Source organism: Cricetulus griseus, chromosome 2 (genome assembly GCF_003668045.3).
Source record: "Cricetulus griseus strain 17A/GY chromosome 2, alternate assembly CriGri-PICRH-1.0, whole genome shotgun sequence".
Taxonomy (NCBI): domain Eukaryota; kingdom Metazoa; phylum Chordata; class Mammalia; order Rodentia; family Cricetidae; genus Cricetulus; species Cricetulus griseus.
Window position 1 is genome coordinate 392,044,231 of NC_048595.1, and position 16,695 is coordinate 392,060,925.

A 16,695-nucleotide genomic window follows, 5' to 3' on the forward strand; every position below is an offset into this window, starting at 1 on the left:
TCTAGTTAAACTGAAAATGGATAGGGTACATTCTGATAGGCTTCATAGTGGCTTTTTAGAAGACACTGTCTCTTTAGCATGTTTGATACACCTTGATACTGAACAGCCTGAGAGTATAAGACCAAACTTGCTCAACTTTCATTCATCTGCTGATATTTTTTATCAAAAACACAACAGATTGTTTTTCTAGAGAACAGGGTCCCGTGGTCATTCCTCACACACCCTGGCATCTTCTGGCCCATTCCCTGCTTTACCCCAAGAACTAAAAGAGCTACAATAGAACAATGCAGCCATCATAGTTTTGAGTAATTTTTAATGATATGGGACAATGGTCTGTGAACAAATAGAATAAGAAAGCATGGGAACTGAATAGACACTACAATCCAAATCTGTTTAGCCATATGTATTTACATACTCACACTTAAAGAGTAACTGGAATTTTTTCCCAAGAGGACAGTCTACTGGAATTTCATGACTTTTACTTTGTTAGCTGTTTTCAAGTTCATTTATTTATAACAAAACATAAAAAATAACACAATGTAACCAGAGTAATAGCTAGATGCTAACAACCATTGTGGATTGAGTACTATGTCATTGTTGTAAATGCTTATTTCAGAAATGGTTTGAAAAAAAATATAAATTACTACTGCAGCCATTTCCTTATCTATTCAAGAAAGCATCATCCTGGTTTCTCCTACTTACATTCCCCCATCTTCCTATATGGGCTTAAAAGGGAAAAAAATGAAACAGGGGTCACTGTGGAAAAGGAAGCTAGTGATTCTTCCTGGAAGCCTTTTTTGACTCCCAACTCTTGTGACAACAGTGTCTGGGAGGAGTGGTGGGTGTCCTGTGTTTTCTGATTAGTAGAGCATTTAAAAAGGCTGTCATTCCGAAGACAGGTAAGGTTTGGAGGATGTTAGTATTTTTCCTTAAAATGACTGGAACCTTCAAGAAGTAATATGGAATATTTCAAACGCTGTATGGCAAGGCAGCTAATTTAGAAGCTCTTTGAAGACACAAACCTTTTTTATTCCCCATATTTGTCTACACTGAGGGTAGGAAAATGTCTCAGACATAATGTCCAGTAGATGCTGAAACAAAGAGAAACACTGGGGGAAGATTTGAAGTGGCTGGAGATACAGCCCAGCAAACTTTAGAACATGTGGAATAAGCTTCACTGTGTCAAAGGCCACAAAAATCTTCACAAAATCACTGGCCATAGGGATGGCTGGGTCTTGCTGAATGCTAGGAAGAATGTAGTTTACTAGTGGAGATTACACAAGGGTGGCTTAGGGTATATTTATACTTTTATATTTGAAGTAAAAAATATGTGCTGATTTTGGGGAGTCAAGTCAGAGTATGGATGCAGAGGAGCAGGGTGGGAATGCTAGAAGAGTCTGGAGTTACAATGTGGTCATGTGTAATCCTGAGAATCACTTGACAAAATAATTGGTTTTCTTGTTTATTGTAAAAAAAGACCGAGCTGTCTTTTAAACATTCGTGATAATCATCTTCATTGTCTCCAAAGCCGATTATCATCTCTACCTTGTTTATATATTTCTAACCTCTAAATATTTAAAAAAATGCATTCATTTACTTACAAACCAATTGAAAATACCTTTTGAGGTGTTTTTATTTTTTCAATATTTCATTCCCCAGGATTCTGTGGTCCTGGTATTAATTACAAACAGTATTTCTTTGGGAAGCAGACATGAAATATACCAATATGTTATCACTTCCAGAAAAGAATCTGCAGCTATCTAACAGAAAAGGTTTACACAAGGCCAGCATGGGGGTGGGGGCAGCAGAGGATAAGAAGGGAGTCCTCTCTAGCAAGGGCCCAGCCATTCATTCCAATCCAGACAAGACAATGCAGAAAAAAAGCAGAAAGGCCAATGTAGCTTGGCTATGCTGTGTGTGAGGACACACGTGAGTGTACCGTGGCTATGCTGTGTGTGAGCGGGCACACATATATGGAGCATGGCCATGCTTGTGAGGGTACACATGTGTACATGGCTATGCTTGTGAGAGCACACGTGTGCCCTGCAGAGATGCTCTGTGTGAAAGCACACATGTGTGTTCCATGGTTATACTTGTGAGTACACAAATATGAGTACTATGCCTCTGCTTGTGTGTGTGAAGGCACACATGCATGTAATATGCCTACGCTTATATAATGGTACATATGTGTATACCATGACTATGTGGTGAGGGCATACATGTGTGTACCATGGCTTTGCTTGCATGTGAGGGCACACATGTGTATACTATGGCTATGCATATGTGTGAGGGCATACATGTGTGTACTATGCCTATGCTTATATGTGAGGGCACACACGTGTGTACCAAGACAATGGTGTGTGAGAGCACATGTGTGTGTGCCATGGCTTTGCTTGTATGCAAGGGCACACGATGTGTACATGGCTATGTGTTTGTGAGGGCACATGTGTGTGTACCATCACTGTGCACCAGTAAACTGTCTTCCTAAAGTGTGGCTTTCCTAAGCTTGGACATATTACAGGGTGGAAGTGAATTAAAACACTGGTGCATATTTGAGCACCAGGCCAATCTTATGTGGAGAAGCTCTACTGAGTCTCAGAGCTTCTGAGGGAAAGTCGTTCAAGCAGTAATTCACCCATTTCCACAACCAAGGCCATTGGATAATCACACGGCCTTGACAAGTCTCCCTCATTAAAGTTCCAAGTTATTCTCAGGACTTGATGGCTGTGTACAAGTAAATACTTTGTGGTTTTTATAAGTGAATGGTGAAAACACGGTCATGCCCATCATGCCCTGAGGTAACTTCTCTGAGACTAGAATCCACAGATTGGCAACTCTTTATCTAAACTTCAAAATCCAATAGAAAGGAGACTATCAATGAGAACACTGATCCCAAGCCAGGGGCCGCAAAATACCATGTATTCTGGACATCCTTCAGTAAAGCCTACTGTAGTTGTCCAGCTGCTTCTCTTATATGTCATTCTGTAGCTGTGTGAACTCATGCATACACAGTGCTGCATGCCCCACAAGGTTGGTAAGACCTTATGGAGTGAACTGGATTGTCAGAGCATAGACCCCTTACTTTACTAACTCTGAGACTATGGGTGATCACTTCCCCAAGCAGAGCCTCAGCTGCCTTGGGGGAGTAACAGGAACCTGATCAATAAGACTGCCTAAATCACAGGGCGGTGGCCTGAGGACTAAATGAGCAACAGACCCTAAATGCACAGCCTCTGGCAATACAGAGAAGCCTACAAATGCAATAAGGTCAGTACTAAAGAAAGTATCTGCACTTCACTTTGAAAACAGGTTGTAAAATGTAGTCATGAGATCCCTGGCTCCCCTTCTCATGAGGGAGCTCCAAGACAACCTTTTAGCATGACCTTTAAGGAACATAAATGTGACAAAGGCACCACCTAAACTACCAATCCAAGCTCCATTCACTAAAACACAATTCCTTGGTTACAACTGTTATCTTCCCAAATATTCTCTCTTCTGCATGCTTAACCCTTGAAGCCTAGAGCTGAGAAGTAAGCCAGTGTCATTTCCTCACTTTCTCACTAACAAAATGACTCATAAAGGACTTCTCGTTGCATTGCTTGCCCAAAGATTCATTCAAAACCACACTGTGTCTGCCCCCACGCTTGACTCCATTTTCTGCAAAGTAAAGCAATTTTTTTCATGGCCTTAGAATTAATATACTTGAATAACTAAGAAAATCGTTACCAGAAATATGATTTTACACAAAGAATGTTTCAGAGTAATCATAAAACATCTGGATGCTGTCTGTTAATATATAAAACCACATAACATATGCGGTGTGACCCAACTAAGTGGAAAATTCAGATTGTATGTAGTGTGGAATCAGCAGTGACCACAGAGCCCACCCGAAATGTGACTTTTCCCATTAGAGACAGTTTGGAATGGCGACACAGTGGCCTGACTTTTTGGCCACTGGTTACAAACTAGTTGTCACAGATAATTGAAAAGCTACTGAATTCTGACCCACTATCTGACAAACACTTCCACTCAGGCATTTCTTTTATTTAGAAAACCCTGGTCTAGGATAACCTCTATGGAGAAGAGACCAAAAAGCCAATTCACACCCAAATGTGGACCTTCCTCACTGAGATAGCCTCATCTGCCTCAGACCTGGAACTGAGAAATGCTGAAAACTTCCTTCAAAACTTGTGGTTTCCTGTTGAGTTCAACGACTCTAGCTTCAGTGTGTGTCTCTAACCATGGCCTATTTGACTAGGAGTGTGGAGCTTGCTAAAATTCACTTACACCTGGATACCAAAGAAGCTAGGAGTTGAGAATTTTTATAATCATAATTAATTGTGGAGCGCCAAAGCCCAAATTTTACATTATTTGAAAAATTAATATTCGCTCAATTTATTTTCTTCATATAAAAAACTGAATTTGCTCCATGTAAAATGTGGAGAGAACTGGTTCCTGCTAATGCATTTAATGAGCATTTACTTACATATACACAGAAAACACGCATATATACACGTATCCAAACAGGCTGTTGGCCAACGCTGGCTCTTATTCTTTCAGTCCTACAGTACCTTCTGGGAGATTCTATTCCATTTACACACTGAGCCACAGTCTAGAGCTAAATAATAAACAGCAGACTGGCTCTTCTAAGGCATCAGCTCAGGTATCATGCCAACGTGTTAGTTTAAGGCAGTGTTGTGACACAATCTAACTGGCATTACTCCAAATGTTACAGGCTAACATTCTTTTAGCTGCGCGTGGAGTATGCTCCCTTCAGATGGCGCTAGTGAGTCGATCCTTGTCTCTGGCTTCCTTCTCAGGACACAGATACAAAGCACCTTGGAGGGAATTTGCTTCTAGTACCCGTGAATTCTCCTGGGTCAGTGTTTCTGCAGGTTCTGGAGAGTTCTCCCTCCAGCTGGGACTTGAGTGCGGCTGGGAGGCGTCCCATATTGCAGGGCACGGAGGAGGGAAGCCCACAGCTGCCCGTGAGAGCCTGTCTTCTGCAAGGCTCACTTCTTGGAGGCACCTGTTGGAGAGCACTTCCTTTTCTTTGGAATTCCGCCATTTCATTCTTCTGTTCTGAAACCAAATCTTCACCTATTCATAAAATAATCAGAAAAAAAAAAAAACACTTATTCCAGGTACAGCATTTTAATGTTTTGCTTATTTCTTTTTCTCGGGCCTCGTATATGCTAGGCGACCACATTTTCAACTGTCTATGGCTTCTACTATACATTCTACAGAATTCCTTACTCTGAGAGCCTAACTGGAAAATCCCTGGGGCTTTTCCTGTGGGTTCCTTCAAAATCACCTGAGAAATCAGCGTAACGTCCCATGGACACTTCTAAACAGGGTAAGTGTGACATAATGATCACGTTTTTGTATTTTTGGTGGATTTTGAAATTAGTTTTAATTATTTTAAAACATTATTTCATATATGCTAATACATTTACTCAAGAAAAATTGACTAGTATAGCACCTGTGTGTTTTGATTTGGGGGCTATTATGTTTAGTTGGTTGTTGGTTGGCATGGGAGAGGGTGTGTGTGTGTGTGTGTGTGTGTGTGTGTGTGTGTGTAAGAGAGAGAGAGATGCATTTGCATATGTGTATGCATGCACATATGTGTATACTCAAGGTGTTTATATGTGTATGTGTTGTGTGTGTGGTATGTTTGCATATGTGTATTATACACACATGTGTATTGCAGGATGTTTGTCTGTGTAGTACGTGTGTGTGCCTGCATGTATGTGTGAACTGTAGGTGACTTTCTGGTTTGATGGGCTATTCATTTCACATCTAAGGATACTAAGGTTTGGTGAGATAAAACCAACTCAAGATCACACAGCAAAGTGAAGAACTACAGCCATGCAGACCTCACCACATACGGGGCTGTGTTGACATGCAGACCTCACCACAAGCTTTTAACATTAAATTAACAATACATTTTGCAATGCTTTGATAAATGTGGGCTTTATACAGCTTCCAAGTTTTGATTACTCCCAGGATTTATCAAACTATGATCATTGGTTTCAATAAATAACAATTGATTGCAATTAACCCAGAAGGTAGTTTGATCTGAATCATAACTTCCCCCACCACACCACAACTTGACTGTGATTAACCACCCTATCCACTGGCCACTCAGCCATCCTTGAGCAGAAGAATTTCCAACTACTTTCCCCACATTTTAAAACAGGAACGGTCATTGCTGCTACACTATATCCTTGCACTAACAATTTACATTTTCATTTTGAAACAACAAAACCCTAGTTAGACTCAGTGAGCCTAGAAAAATGAATGCTTGAAAGGCAAATTATATGGTAAAGGGGATAATGGAAGGAAAGAGACTAGAAGAGTATGGGTGTGACAAGTATCAGAAAATAGTATATACAGGTATGGAACTGTCAGAAAACAAATTCAATAAACATTTAGAAAGACTTCCATTAGAAAAAAACTTTTACTCAAGAGAATAATTACTAAAATATGCCAACCAAGAGGGCTGGGTATGCATCTCAGTTAACAGAGTGATTCCTGAATATCAGGAGGTCTGAATTCAAACCCCAGAACCACACAAAACAAACACAGTGGCACACGCCTGCAACCCCAGCACTCAGGAAGTAGACACAGAAAGATCTAGAGTTCAAGGTCATCCTTGAACTAAAGCTACACTAGACCCTACTTTAAGCAAATCATACACACACACACACACACACACACACACACACACACACACACGCACGAGAGAGAGAGAGAGAGAGAGAGAGAGAGAGAGAGAGAGAGAGAGAGAGAGAACAAAATTGGAGATGGTCCTTCCACACTGACAAAACAATCTTCAACTTTTCCTTTTAAATGACTGCTCAGGAAATCGACTCCAGGCAACCAAGTGTCAAGGACCACTGTGTCAGTTACAATTCTGAGAGTATGTCTTTTGCTAACAAAATAGCTCTAAAGTGTGCAACCCAGAACACTCGGTTCTACTCTGAATACACTTATAATTAGCAGCAGCCATTTCCTGTGCTTTTTCACTGAAAGAGTGCTGTTCCTACGGATGTATCTGCTTTGCTCAATACCCACTTGTTTCCTTTCTTTTTTCCTTAGTGCACACATGTGTGTGCATGTCTGTGTGCATATGTGTGTGTGACTATGTGTGTGTGCATGTGTGTATGTGTATATGTATGTGTCAGTGTGTATGTGTGTGTACATATGTCTGTGCATGTATCTGTATGCCTGTGTGCATGTGTGTATGTGTATATGTATGTGTGTGTGTCTGTGTGTATTCATATGTGTCTGTGTGTATGCATATGTGTCTGTGTGTCCATGCCTGTGTGTGTGCCTGTATGTTTCTGTATATATGTGTGTATGTATGTGTATGTGTGTCTGTGAATGTGTGTCTGTGTGTATATGTCTGTATCTCTCTGTGTGTATGTGACTGTGTGTGCATGTGGCTGTGTGTGTGTGTGTGTGTGTGTGTGTGTGTGTGTCTTTGTTTGTGTGTATGTGCATGTGTGTGTGGTGTGCCTGGAGAGAGAGAGAGAGAGAGACAGTGGAATACAGAGACAGAGAATGATTCCAGTAATCTCTTAATCAAAAGCATGAAATAGTTTCTTCACAATACATACATTTACTGAAATGCACAGAAGTCAAACCTCTCTCAACAGTCACAAAAACAACTGCAAGTGGATCAAATGGCTAAATATTTAAAGAAAACTACAAAAGTTCTACAAGAAAATATATGATATTGTATTTATGGTCTTGAGGACACAAATTCTTTTTGAAGCAAATCATTAAACACTGAAGACAATAAAGCAGCGAAGACAGAGCTGGCTACATAAAACTGAGAAATTTCTGTACACATAAACACACTATAAACATGAAAAAGCAACTACTCAAAGAATTAAAAGTAGGAATCTGGGAGGTATTTGCACACATACTTTCACAACAGTATTGTCTATAATATCTAAATATTAGAAATAGTGAATATCATCAATAGATGAATGCTTATGCAGATGCAGTGCATCCATGTAATGGAATATTATTCAGCTTTAGAAAGAAAGGTAATTCTGAAACTTGTAACAATATAGATGAACCTTGAAGACATTATGTTAAGTAAAATAATTCAATTAATAAAATGCTGTATGACTCTACTCATACAAAATATAGTCTCTATACTACAACAGAAAATAGAATGGTAATTGGCAGGTGCTTGGGGTAGGGGGAAGGAGGAGGTTTTGGGTGTGGGAGTGGTTAGCAGGGGACTGCGGTAGGGGAAGGAGGTATTGGGAGTTGATACAGAGTTTCAGTGTTACAAGATGAAAAAAGCTTGTGAGATGTATTATTGTAGTAACCTTCATGCAACAATGTAAATGCACATAGTGCCACTGAAATTAGAATTTTAAAAGGTTAAAAGAACGTATTTTGTATCTATATTTTACCACAATAAAGAAACACACAAATGTAGAAAGAAATGTTGAAATACCTGTAACAGGAAAGTAGAACTAACCTTAATTTTCTAAATGTCTTGATTAATACCCAAAATAATTGCTTCACATCAACAAAAGGATAACTGGTGAAAAATATACAACCATAAACAGCCAATTCATATATTTCACATTGCCAATAAATTATCAAAAGCCTCTAAATTCTGGTAGCTAGGAAAATTCAAACTTAAAAAAATTAATAAATACAATTATCTATAAGGTTGATAAGGCTTTTCAAAGCAATAAAGGATAAAAGGTTTGCAATAAAATGGCTCATGAGAGCAGAAATTTTATATAAGTCAGTGTCTGGATTTAACTAAGACTCTTGGGAAGACTTTAACCACTCACACTTTATAATATATACATGGACATTTTAACATATAAATCCTGTTTCTGCTTCCCTAGCTTACAAAACATTTTGTTAGTTAGTTTGTTTTTCAAGACTTGGTTTCTCTGTGTAGCCTTGGCTATCCTGGAACTCACTTTGTAGACCAGGCTGGCCTTGAACTCATAGAGATCTGCCTGCCTCTGCCTCCTGAGTGCTGGGATTAAAGGTGTATGCCACTACCACCCAGATACAAAACTTATTTTTTAAGTATGCAAAGAAATGCAATGCCGAGCCAGGCAGTAGTGGCACACACCTTAATCCCAGCACTTAGGAGGCAGAGGCAGGCAGGTCTCTGTGAGTTTGAGGCTAGCCTGATCTACAGAATGAGTTCCAGATTGGCCAGGGCTGTTACACCGAGAAACCCTGTCTTGAAAAAAAAAGAAAGAAAGAAAGAAAGAAAGAAAGAAAGAAAGAAAGAAAGAAAGAAAGAAAGAGAAAAAAGAAAGAAATGCAATACCAAAAGTCAAAAGTAACTGAAAGTTTGGGTATAAAATGTCTTACGTATCCATAAGATGATGTATGATGAGGTTCATGTGAGAGAAAGCAAAAAAGGTCGACAGGTCAGGCTCAAAGGACCCATCTCGTTAACAGAATGGTACATGCATGTGGCCAACTGTGCTGCTCATGACATCCAAAGCTGGGAGGAATGCATGTGACTGTCATCAGCAGCATGGCTTGTGTTGCACCATGCAACGGTGATACCCTAAAGTAGTGCAGAAACCTTTGCCATGGTATGAATAATCTCCCCTAATTAAATGCTGCAGAAGCCACATACACAGAGCTCTACTAAATGGATCTGTTTACACAAGGGGAGGAAGTGTACTACATTTCTCTGTCTTGCTGAGGAGTGGCTGGTGTGTGGCTTTGGAGAACACGGGCTGAATAGGAGGGGCTATCAGGCCTTCCCACTTCTACTACTTGATCATCATTGTGGAGATGATTTGTGAAAAGCCAAAAGGACACAAGGAGCCCATTGCACTGGCATGCACACACATTCCAAGTGCCAACTATTTTGTAAAGCATGGGTAATGCAATGAACAGCAGACACTTCATAGGATCCTTGCAAACATTAACAGACATCAAATGTTGGGTAGGCATCATACAAATGTGAGAGTTATTGCAATTTGTGCTTGTCCATCCTGCATATGAATTTAAGAGTCTCATATTTCAGTAAATTGAATGAAGAAGCATTTATAAATAGCAGTAAAAACTAAGGTGGATTGGAGAGATGTAAGATGGGTTTTCATTTGTAACTTCACCACTTTCCCTCTTGTATTGCATAGCTGATAAGCATGGGAGCTAATAAAAAGCCAAATTATTTATTAAATGCTCCCCCAAATTCAACACAATAAAAAGCAATGGTTCAGAGATACCTGAATTTTTAAAGCAATATAACTAAGTGAAACTGTATGCTTAGGTTTAAGAGTCAAATAAGAAAACCATCTGTTTCTTTGGTGTAGAGAGTGTAACCTTCCCGGTAGCTTATAAATAACTGGGATTGGATATCAAGTGTCTCTGTAGAGTGCTGCACACAGTCAGAGAAGGCCACACTTACTCAGCACATAGCAAGGTGGAATGCAGCCCCCTCCATCTCTCAGCATCTGCTTCAAGCTGACCACCCTGGGCTCTCAACAATCCCAATCTGCATATTTTCTCCCCTCTGACCATGGCTTTCCTCATCTCTGCTTGTGGGACTCCAGCAGAGTCCAGTGACATCCCTGCCACTCACAAATCGGGCAAGTCTGTCACCTGAAGTGTCACCTGGGGTTGTGAACTTTGACAAGGCTGCTATCTCCAGACATGGGAGGCTTAGAAGGATGCAGCTCTATAAATGGCTTTGCAAATTCCTGGCCCATCTTTCCTTCCAGTCTCACAAGTCAAGGCAAGCCCCCTAATATTGCTATCTAACCTCTGCTGGGTAACTTCCTGGGATGCCAAGGGTATGACATCCCACACAGCACAGGGTTACAAACAAAGTAGACCCTGCAGATGTACCAGCTGATCCACTCATATGCAAAACTTCTCTGAGACTCAGTAAATTCAGAGAATCAGTTAGGGTTATGGACTAATTGCCCTCTACCACACAGCATACTTCTTCCTACAACTAGAAAGTACTGGGGGTGGCATGGCAGCTTGTGGAACAAACCATTTCCCAGGGAAAGGAATGAAGGGAAAGGGGAATTTCACACACTAGGACATGTTTGATACAGTGTCTTTTACCGTTCAGCTCCTTCACACCAATTCAAAATATCCTGGTGGATGTGAGTCTATTTGGAAAGTGGAGTGCCTGCTGCACCTCAACTACCACCATCCCTGTTACGATAAATCTTTCCACCAAAAGCTGCCTGAGCCCCACCGCCTCGTGTGAGCTTTACACCAGCCACCCGACTGTGTTAGAGCCCAAATGAATACACAGAAACTTGTATTAGGTACAATGCTGCTTGGCCAATGACTAGGATTCTCATCTGTTAGCTCAGTCTTAACTATCATAAACCTATATATTTTATAAGACTTATCTGGGTGTCCCTCCTTGCCGGTGGATCACATCCTGCCGCTGGAGGAGCAAGGGGGAAAAGGACCCTTCCTGTTTCTCCTTTCACTTAAATGAGTCTCCTTGCTATGTCACTTCCTGCCTGGATCATCACTTTTTTACTACATTTCCCCGAATCCTCTTTGACTCCTAGTCCCGTCTAATTTGCTGTCTCATTGGCCAAACAGTATTTTATTCAACAATCAATAAGATAAACATACACAGTACATTCCCCATCACATCTCCTTCAGCTAGATGCCTTTATTCTGACTGGTTTTTATGTTGCTTTAACACAAACTATAGTCCTCTGAAAGGAAGGAACCTCAGCTAAGGAGGTTCCTTATGCCTCCATAAGATCAATCTGTTGGCAAGCCTGCAGGGTATTTTCTTAATCAGCAATTGATGTTGGAGGGCTCAGCTCATTGTGGATGACCCCTTCCAGGCTGAGCAAGCCATGTGAAGCAAGCTGGTAAGCAGCATCCCTCCATGGCCTCTGCATCAGCACCTGCTTCCAGGTTCTGGCCCTATTTGGGTTCCTGCCCTGACTTCCTTCAATGGTGAAGAGTAATATGGAAGTGTAAGTCAAATAAACCCTTTCCTTCCCAGCTGCTGGCTCATCACAGCAATGGTAACCCTAACTAAGGCATCCTTGTACGGCAGACGCCCTGCACAGCTGCAGATGATGGCTCACGGTTAAGGAAACCACATTACGTTGCCTGGGTTAGAAACCTAGAACCTGAACAGCTTTGCCACATGACACTGGACCTGCATTCAGTCTTCTGCATTTCCTCATCCAGAAGATGGACAGGATTGCAGTGAATGAAGATGCTTATCGGAAGATGAAATAGAAAAGTGCTAGAGTTCTGAGAGCTAACTGGCCATCTTGGGAGAATTCTTTACTCCCAAAACTGGCATTCACAACTGTGTGGAACATTAGTGAATAGCGAAGGTCAGATGCCAGATATGAAATGTGCAGAATAATCACACCCATCCAGAGGGGCCCAGGAGCCTCACAGTCACTCAGATTTTGGATTTAAAGCAAAAAGGAAGACAGGAAAATTGGTTACTGCCTTTGAAGGCAATTATTTAGTCTGCTTCTCTGGGTATAAAGATAACAGATACACACACACACACACACACACACACACACACACACACACAGAGGGGCGGGGGAAGAGAATCATATGATGCATCCTTTGTATTTCCCTTCATTTCAGAAAAATGAATGTTCTAGTTCAGCCTCAACATCTCAGTATGTGGATCTGTCTTCACACAGGACTTAGCCTATGTATCTCCACTTACTGAAGATTCAGAACAAACACTTCAGAACACTTCAGGGCACAGTGCCACGCCTGGCGCAAGACAATATTGCCAAAAGAACAAACTTCATCATGCCCCTGCTGAAACTAGGAAGAGGCAACATCTTCCTCCTCCCTGGTACCTGTGACTCCTTCAGCCCCAAGCTGACAGCAAGTTTCCTTCGGTCTGTTTTGCTGATGTACTTCTGCTTCTGAAACATTTTCTCCAGAGCCTTCCTCTGGTCCTCTGAGAACACAGCTCTCCTTAAAATCCCCCTTCGAGCTTTGGAATTCGAGTCCTGAGTCAGCAGAGGCAGCCCGTGTTCTTCTCCTGGCAGAGAGGAGACATACAAATGGACAGCAGGGTTAGAGAGGAGAAGCCCTCTGACTCTCGACATGGTAGCACCTCATACACAGCACAGTGGCTGGCTGTTTTCTCTCTACAGCAAGAGCTATGCTGCTTAAGCTCCCCAGGTCCTGGAATTTTTTGAGGATCTGATAAATGTTGGTTATGCAAGAATGCTCCAAGGAGTCAACAAAATAGCACAAAAATAGCTCAATGCCCAGCCCTACCAAGGGTCCCATAAATCTGCTTCCCCCTTGTTGCTCACTTGGTCCTTACGTGGATCCTATATATGCCACACCAATCACTCTCGAGGTAAAGAGTGACACAGGTCCAATTCTATACTGAGAACACAGAGCTCAGATGCCACCCAGACATACTCAGTTCAGCCTGGCTATTTCCTCCATGTTTTGGCACCCTTGGTTTATGACTGCATCCAATCTAACACTGTAACCAAATGTATTCAATATTAGGAGAGAATGGCAACTCCCCAAAGAGATGGATAAACTACCCAATGGATAACATCTTGAGGACCCATTAAAGACAGCAACAAAGAAAGGACAACATGTGATGTTTTAAAGCATGGCAGCAAGATATGGGCTGCACTTATAACCAGGTAAAAGTATCAAGGAGAACCCATTGAAAGGACCAAAGTGAACACTACTGTGAGTCATCGCAGAAATATGGACATAAAATCCAAACCCACCATCTACAGTTTAAGCTTGGATCTGTTTCCCAGTAGGGAACAACTTAGCAGAGGTGCTTCATAAGCTCTGAGAGAGGGCTGAAAATGAATCCAACCTGTCCTTAAGATGCTCATAGTTGATGAGTACATGCTCAAGAGCTTTCTCTTACAGTGAGATGACACATGATCATCACAGACAGCACAGAGCAACAGAGCAATAGCCAGAGCAGGAGAGAGACACCATGGACAACATACAGCCACAGAGCAGGAGAGACCATGAACAACATACAGCCACAGAGCAGGAGAGACCATGGGTAACATACAGCCACAGAGCAGGAGAGACCATAGACAACAGCCACAGAGCAGGGGAGACCATGGGCAACATACAGCCACAGAGCAGGAGAGACCATGGGCAACATACAGTCACAGAACAGGAGAGACTATAGACAACAGCCACAGAGCAGGGGAAACCATGGGCAACATACAGCCACAGAGCAGCAGAGACCATGAACAACATACAGCCACAGAGCAGGGGAGACCATGGACAACATACAGCCACAGAGCAGCAGAGACCATGGACAACATACAAACAGCCACAGAGCAGGAGAGATCAACTAGTAATGTGGAATAAGACTCATTCACATATCCCTAAAACTTTCAAGAGAAACCCCTGGATTTTTCATAACTAGTTATTTTTAGAAAAAAAAAGCACAAAGATGCCTATAGAGTATTTACAGGTGCAGTTCTAACATTTTGGGAGGCATGTACTGAAACCAGACCTCACCCTCTAATGAACACACCTACTGGACCCATAGCTAAGTTGGGGTAATAACTTCTGGGTCCAATTTCTAAGGTTTTGGCGCACTAAAATGAACAGTAACAACCAATGAACGGGCAAAAACTATGGCAAACATAAAGATATTATATCCTTCGTGGGTGCCCCCTTACCCACCCCACTCCCCATACCCCATCTCACCCGAATGTCATTTTACCTTGGCAACCCAACACAACCCTTTTTCATTAACAATGCACCAGGAAGCCATGTTATGTTTAGCCTCTCTGTCTTCCTGACCCCATTCTGAGCAGCTGCCTTGTGCCTATTGCTACAGGAGGCCCTAACTAGGCTTCACTGGGGACACATGCTCCCCATGCCCCCTGACCACCAATATGCATCCAGCTTACAAGTAGGTAAAAACACAGAGGAGAAAGGATAGAATGGCAAATGTAAGCACTAAGTAAGCCATTATAAAAGTATGGACAAGTATTCCATTTTTTGAGCTAGAAACAAGCAACCACTGTAGCAACCTTTGGGAGTGTAGGGGCAGAGTTCCTGCATCATTCCTGTGGTCCCTAACCCTGCCATGCTTCATTCCAAACTGTTCCCAATGTGGGCTACCCAAGGTCATACTACCCACTTCTAAGAAGGCCTGTTTAAGTTTCCACATTAAAATCCAATCTGTAGACTGCTAACGCCCCTCCCACTCCCTACAGCCTTGTGAGGAAGGCAGAGGCACCGGTATAGGAAACAGCATTGAATCTAGACAACTTCAGAATCACAGTAAGAATGTAAGATTCTGTCAGGACGACTCAAGCTGGAGGCCACCAACAGCCCTTCAAGAAAGAGAATGCATGCTTCTAATGAACACAGTAACTTCTCATGGATGAGGGAGACAGCCCTTTGTTCAATACAGGCCTCTCCAATGTGCTAGTTAAAATACCACTAGCTTCCATTTACTGTTTCCTGAAATTTCAATATTTAAACCTGAAGTCTGTGTCGCCCGATGCTAGTGTTCCTCTACTGAGGAGGGTGGGGTGCTCTCTGTGGGCCTATGCCTTCCTGCTGCACTGTCCCTAACTGATTATCTCCCTCTCCCATGGATTTCTATCAGTATTCTCTTCAGTGGAAAGATTCCTCACTGCTATTTTCAAGTGTGTGTGTGTGTGTGTGTGTGTGTGTGTGTGTGTGTGTGTGTGTGTGTGTGTGTATCTGTGGGTATGTATGTGTATCTGTGGATATATGCATATGTGTGCCTCTGTTTGTATGGTTTCTGTGATTTGTCTGTCCAGTCCTAGTAGAATCTAAAACCTGTCCTCAAGTCCCCACATACAATCCAGGATTTGGACTTATGATTCTACACAATTTAGACCTTCCTCACCAAGTTGGGTGTGGTAACAGTAGAGGTCTTTCCTGTCTCCTTTCCTCTTAGCTTGGTTTTTACTACTCAGTGTTCCTTTTAAATGGTCTCCAGAACCAGCCACGGGCAATCCGAGCCTTTCAGAGTCCAGTAGGAATTTGGTCCTCTCCTCTGCACAACCTATGGCTAAAGCACACCGAAAATCCCAGCTGTATTCTGCAGACACACACTGAGACAATGGCACTACACCTTTTCCCCACAGGCCTGGGAAGTCCCCAACATTACCATCTAGGCTGAACAACACCCATAGGAGTGAAACTCTTGATTCTGCCTCTGCCTCTCTAGAGCTTTGGATAGAGCCATCAACTTGGAAAGCCTATAGTTTTGAGTCTCTTATCCTTCAAACTTCTTCTTGGTTGACCAACTGTCATTTCTCTGTGTAACACCACTCCATCACTTTGCAAAAGCCAATATCTAGATTCAAATTATCTACAAACTCCATTATCTTCTAAGTGGTATAATCAGGCTTCTTTCTAAATTTAAAAAATAAGTTGTTTCCCTTTGAAGATCAGAGAATAGTTAAATTAAATCTCTGTGTATGTTAGATATTTTACATTTGTGTCCATATATGTGTTGGGGATTGCATTCAGTCTCTTAGGTTTTCACAGCTCTGGGCAGTTTCCTCAGACTACCCATCACTCCAGCTGAGATCAGTAAAGGTGGCAACAATATTATTAATCAGAGCCATCTTTGACAGTGAGCCCCACAGAGCCAATCTACATTCACCCAGGAAAAAATGTCCCTTTGCTGCTGCAGTCCACAGAAGGCTACACTCA

At 41.9% G+C, this 16,695-nt stretch overlaps 1 protein-coding gene across 1 annotated transcript in view; it reads right to left on the reverse strand.

The window, feature by feature from the left end:
• Positions 1-4,765: 4,765 nt before the first annotated feature.
• Positions 4,766-16,695, reverse strand: part of Dbx2 (developing brain homeobox 2) — a 29,955-nt gene continuing 18,025 nt past the window's right edge. The window contains 2 exon segments of the mRNA XM_035439209.1: positions 4,766-5,100; positions 12,840-13,027. Of these exon segments, the coding sequence (XP_035295100.1) occupies positions 4,774-5,100; positions 12,840-13,027 (515 nt within the window). The 3' untranslated portion in view covers positions 4,766-4,773.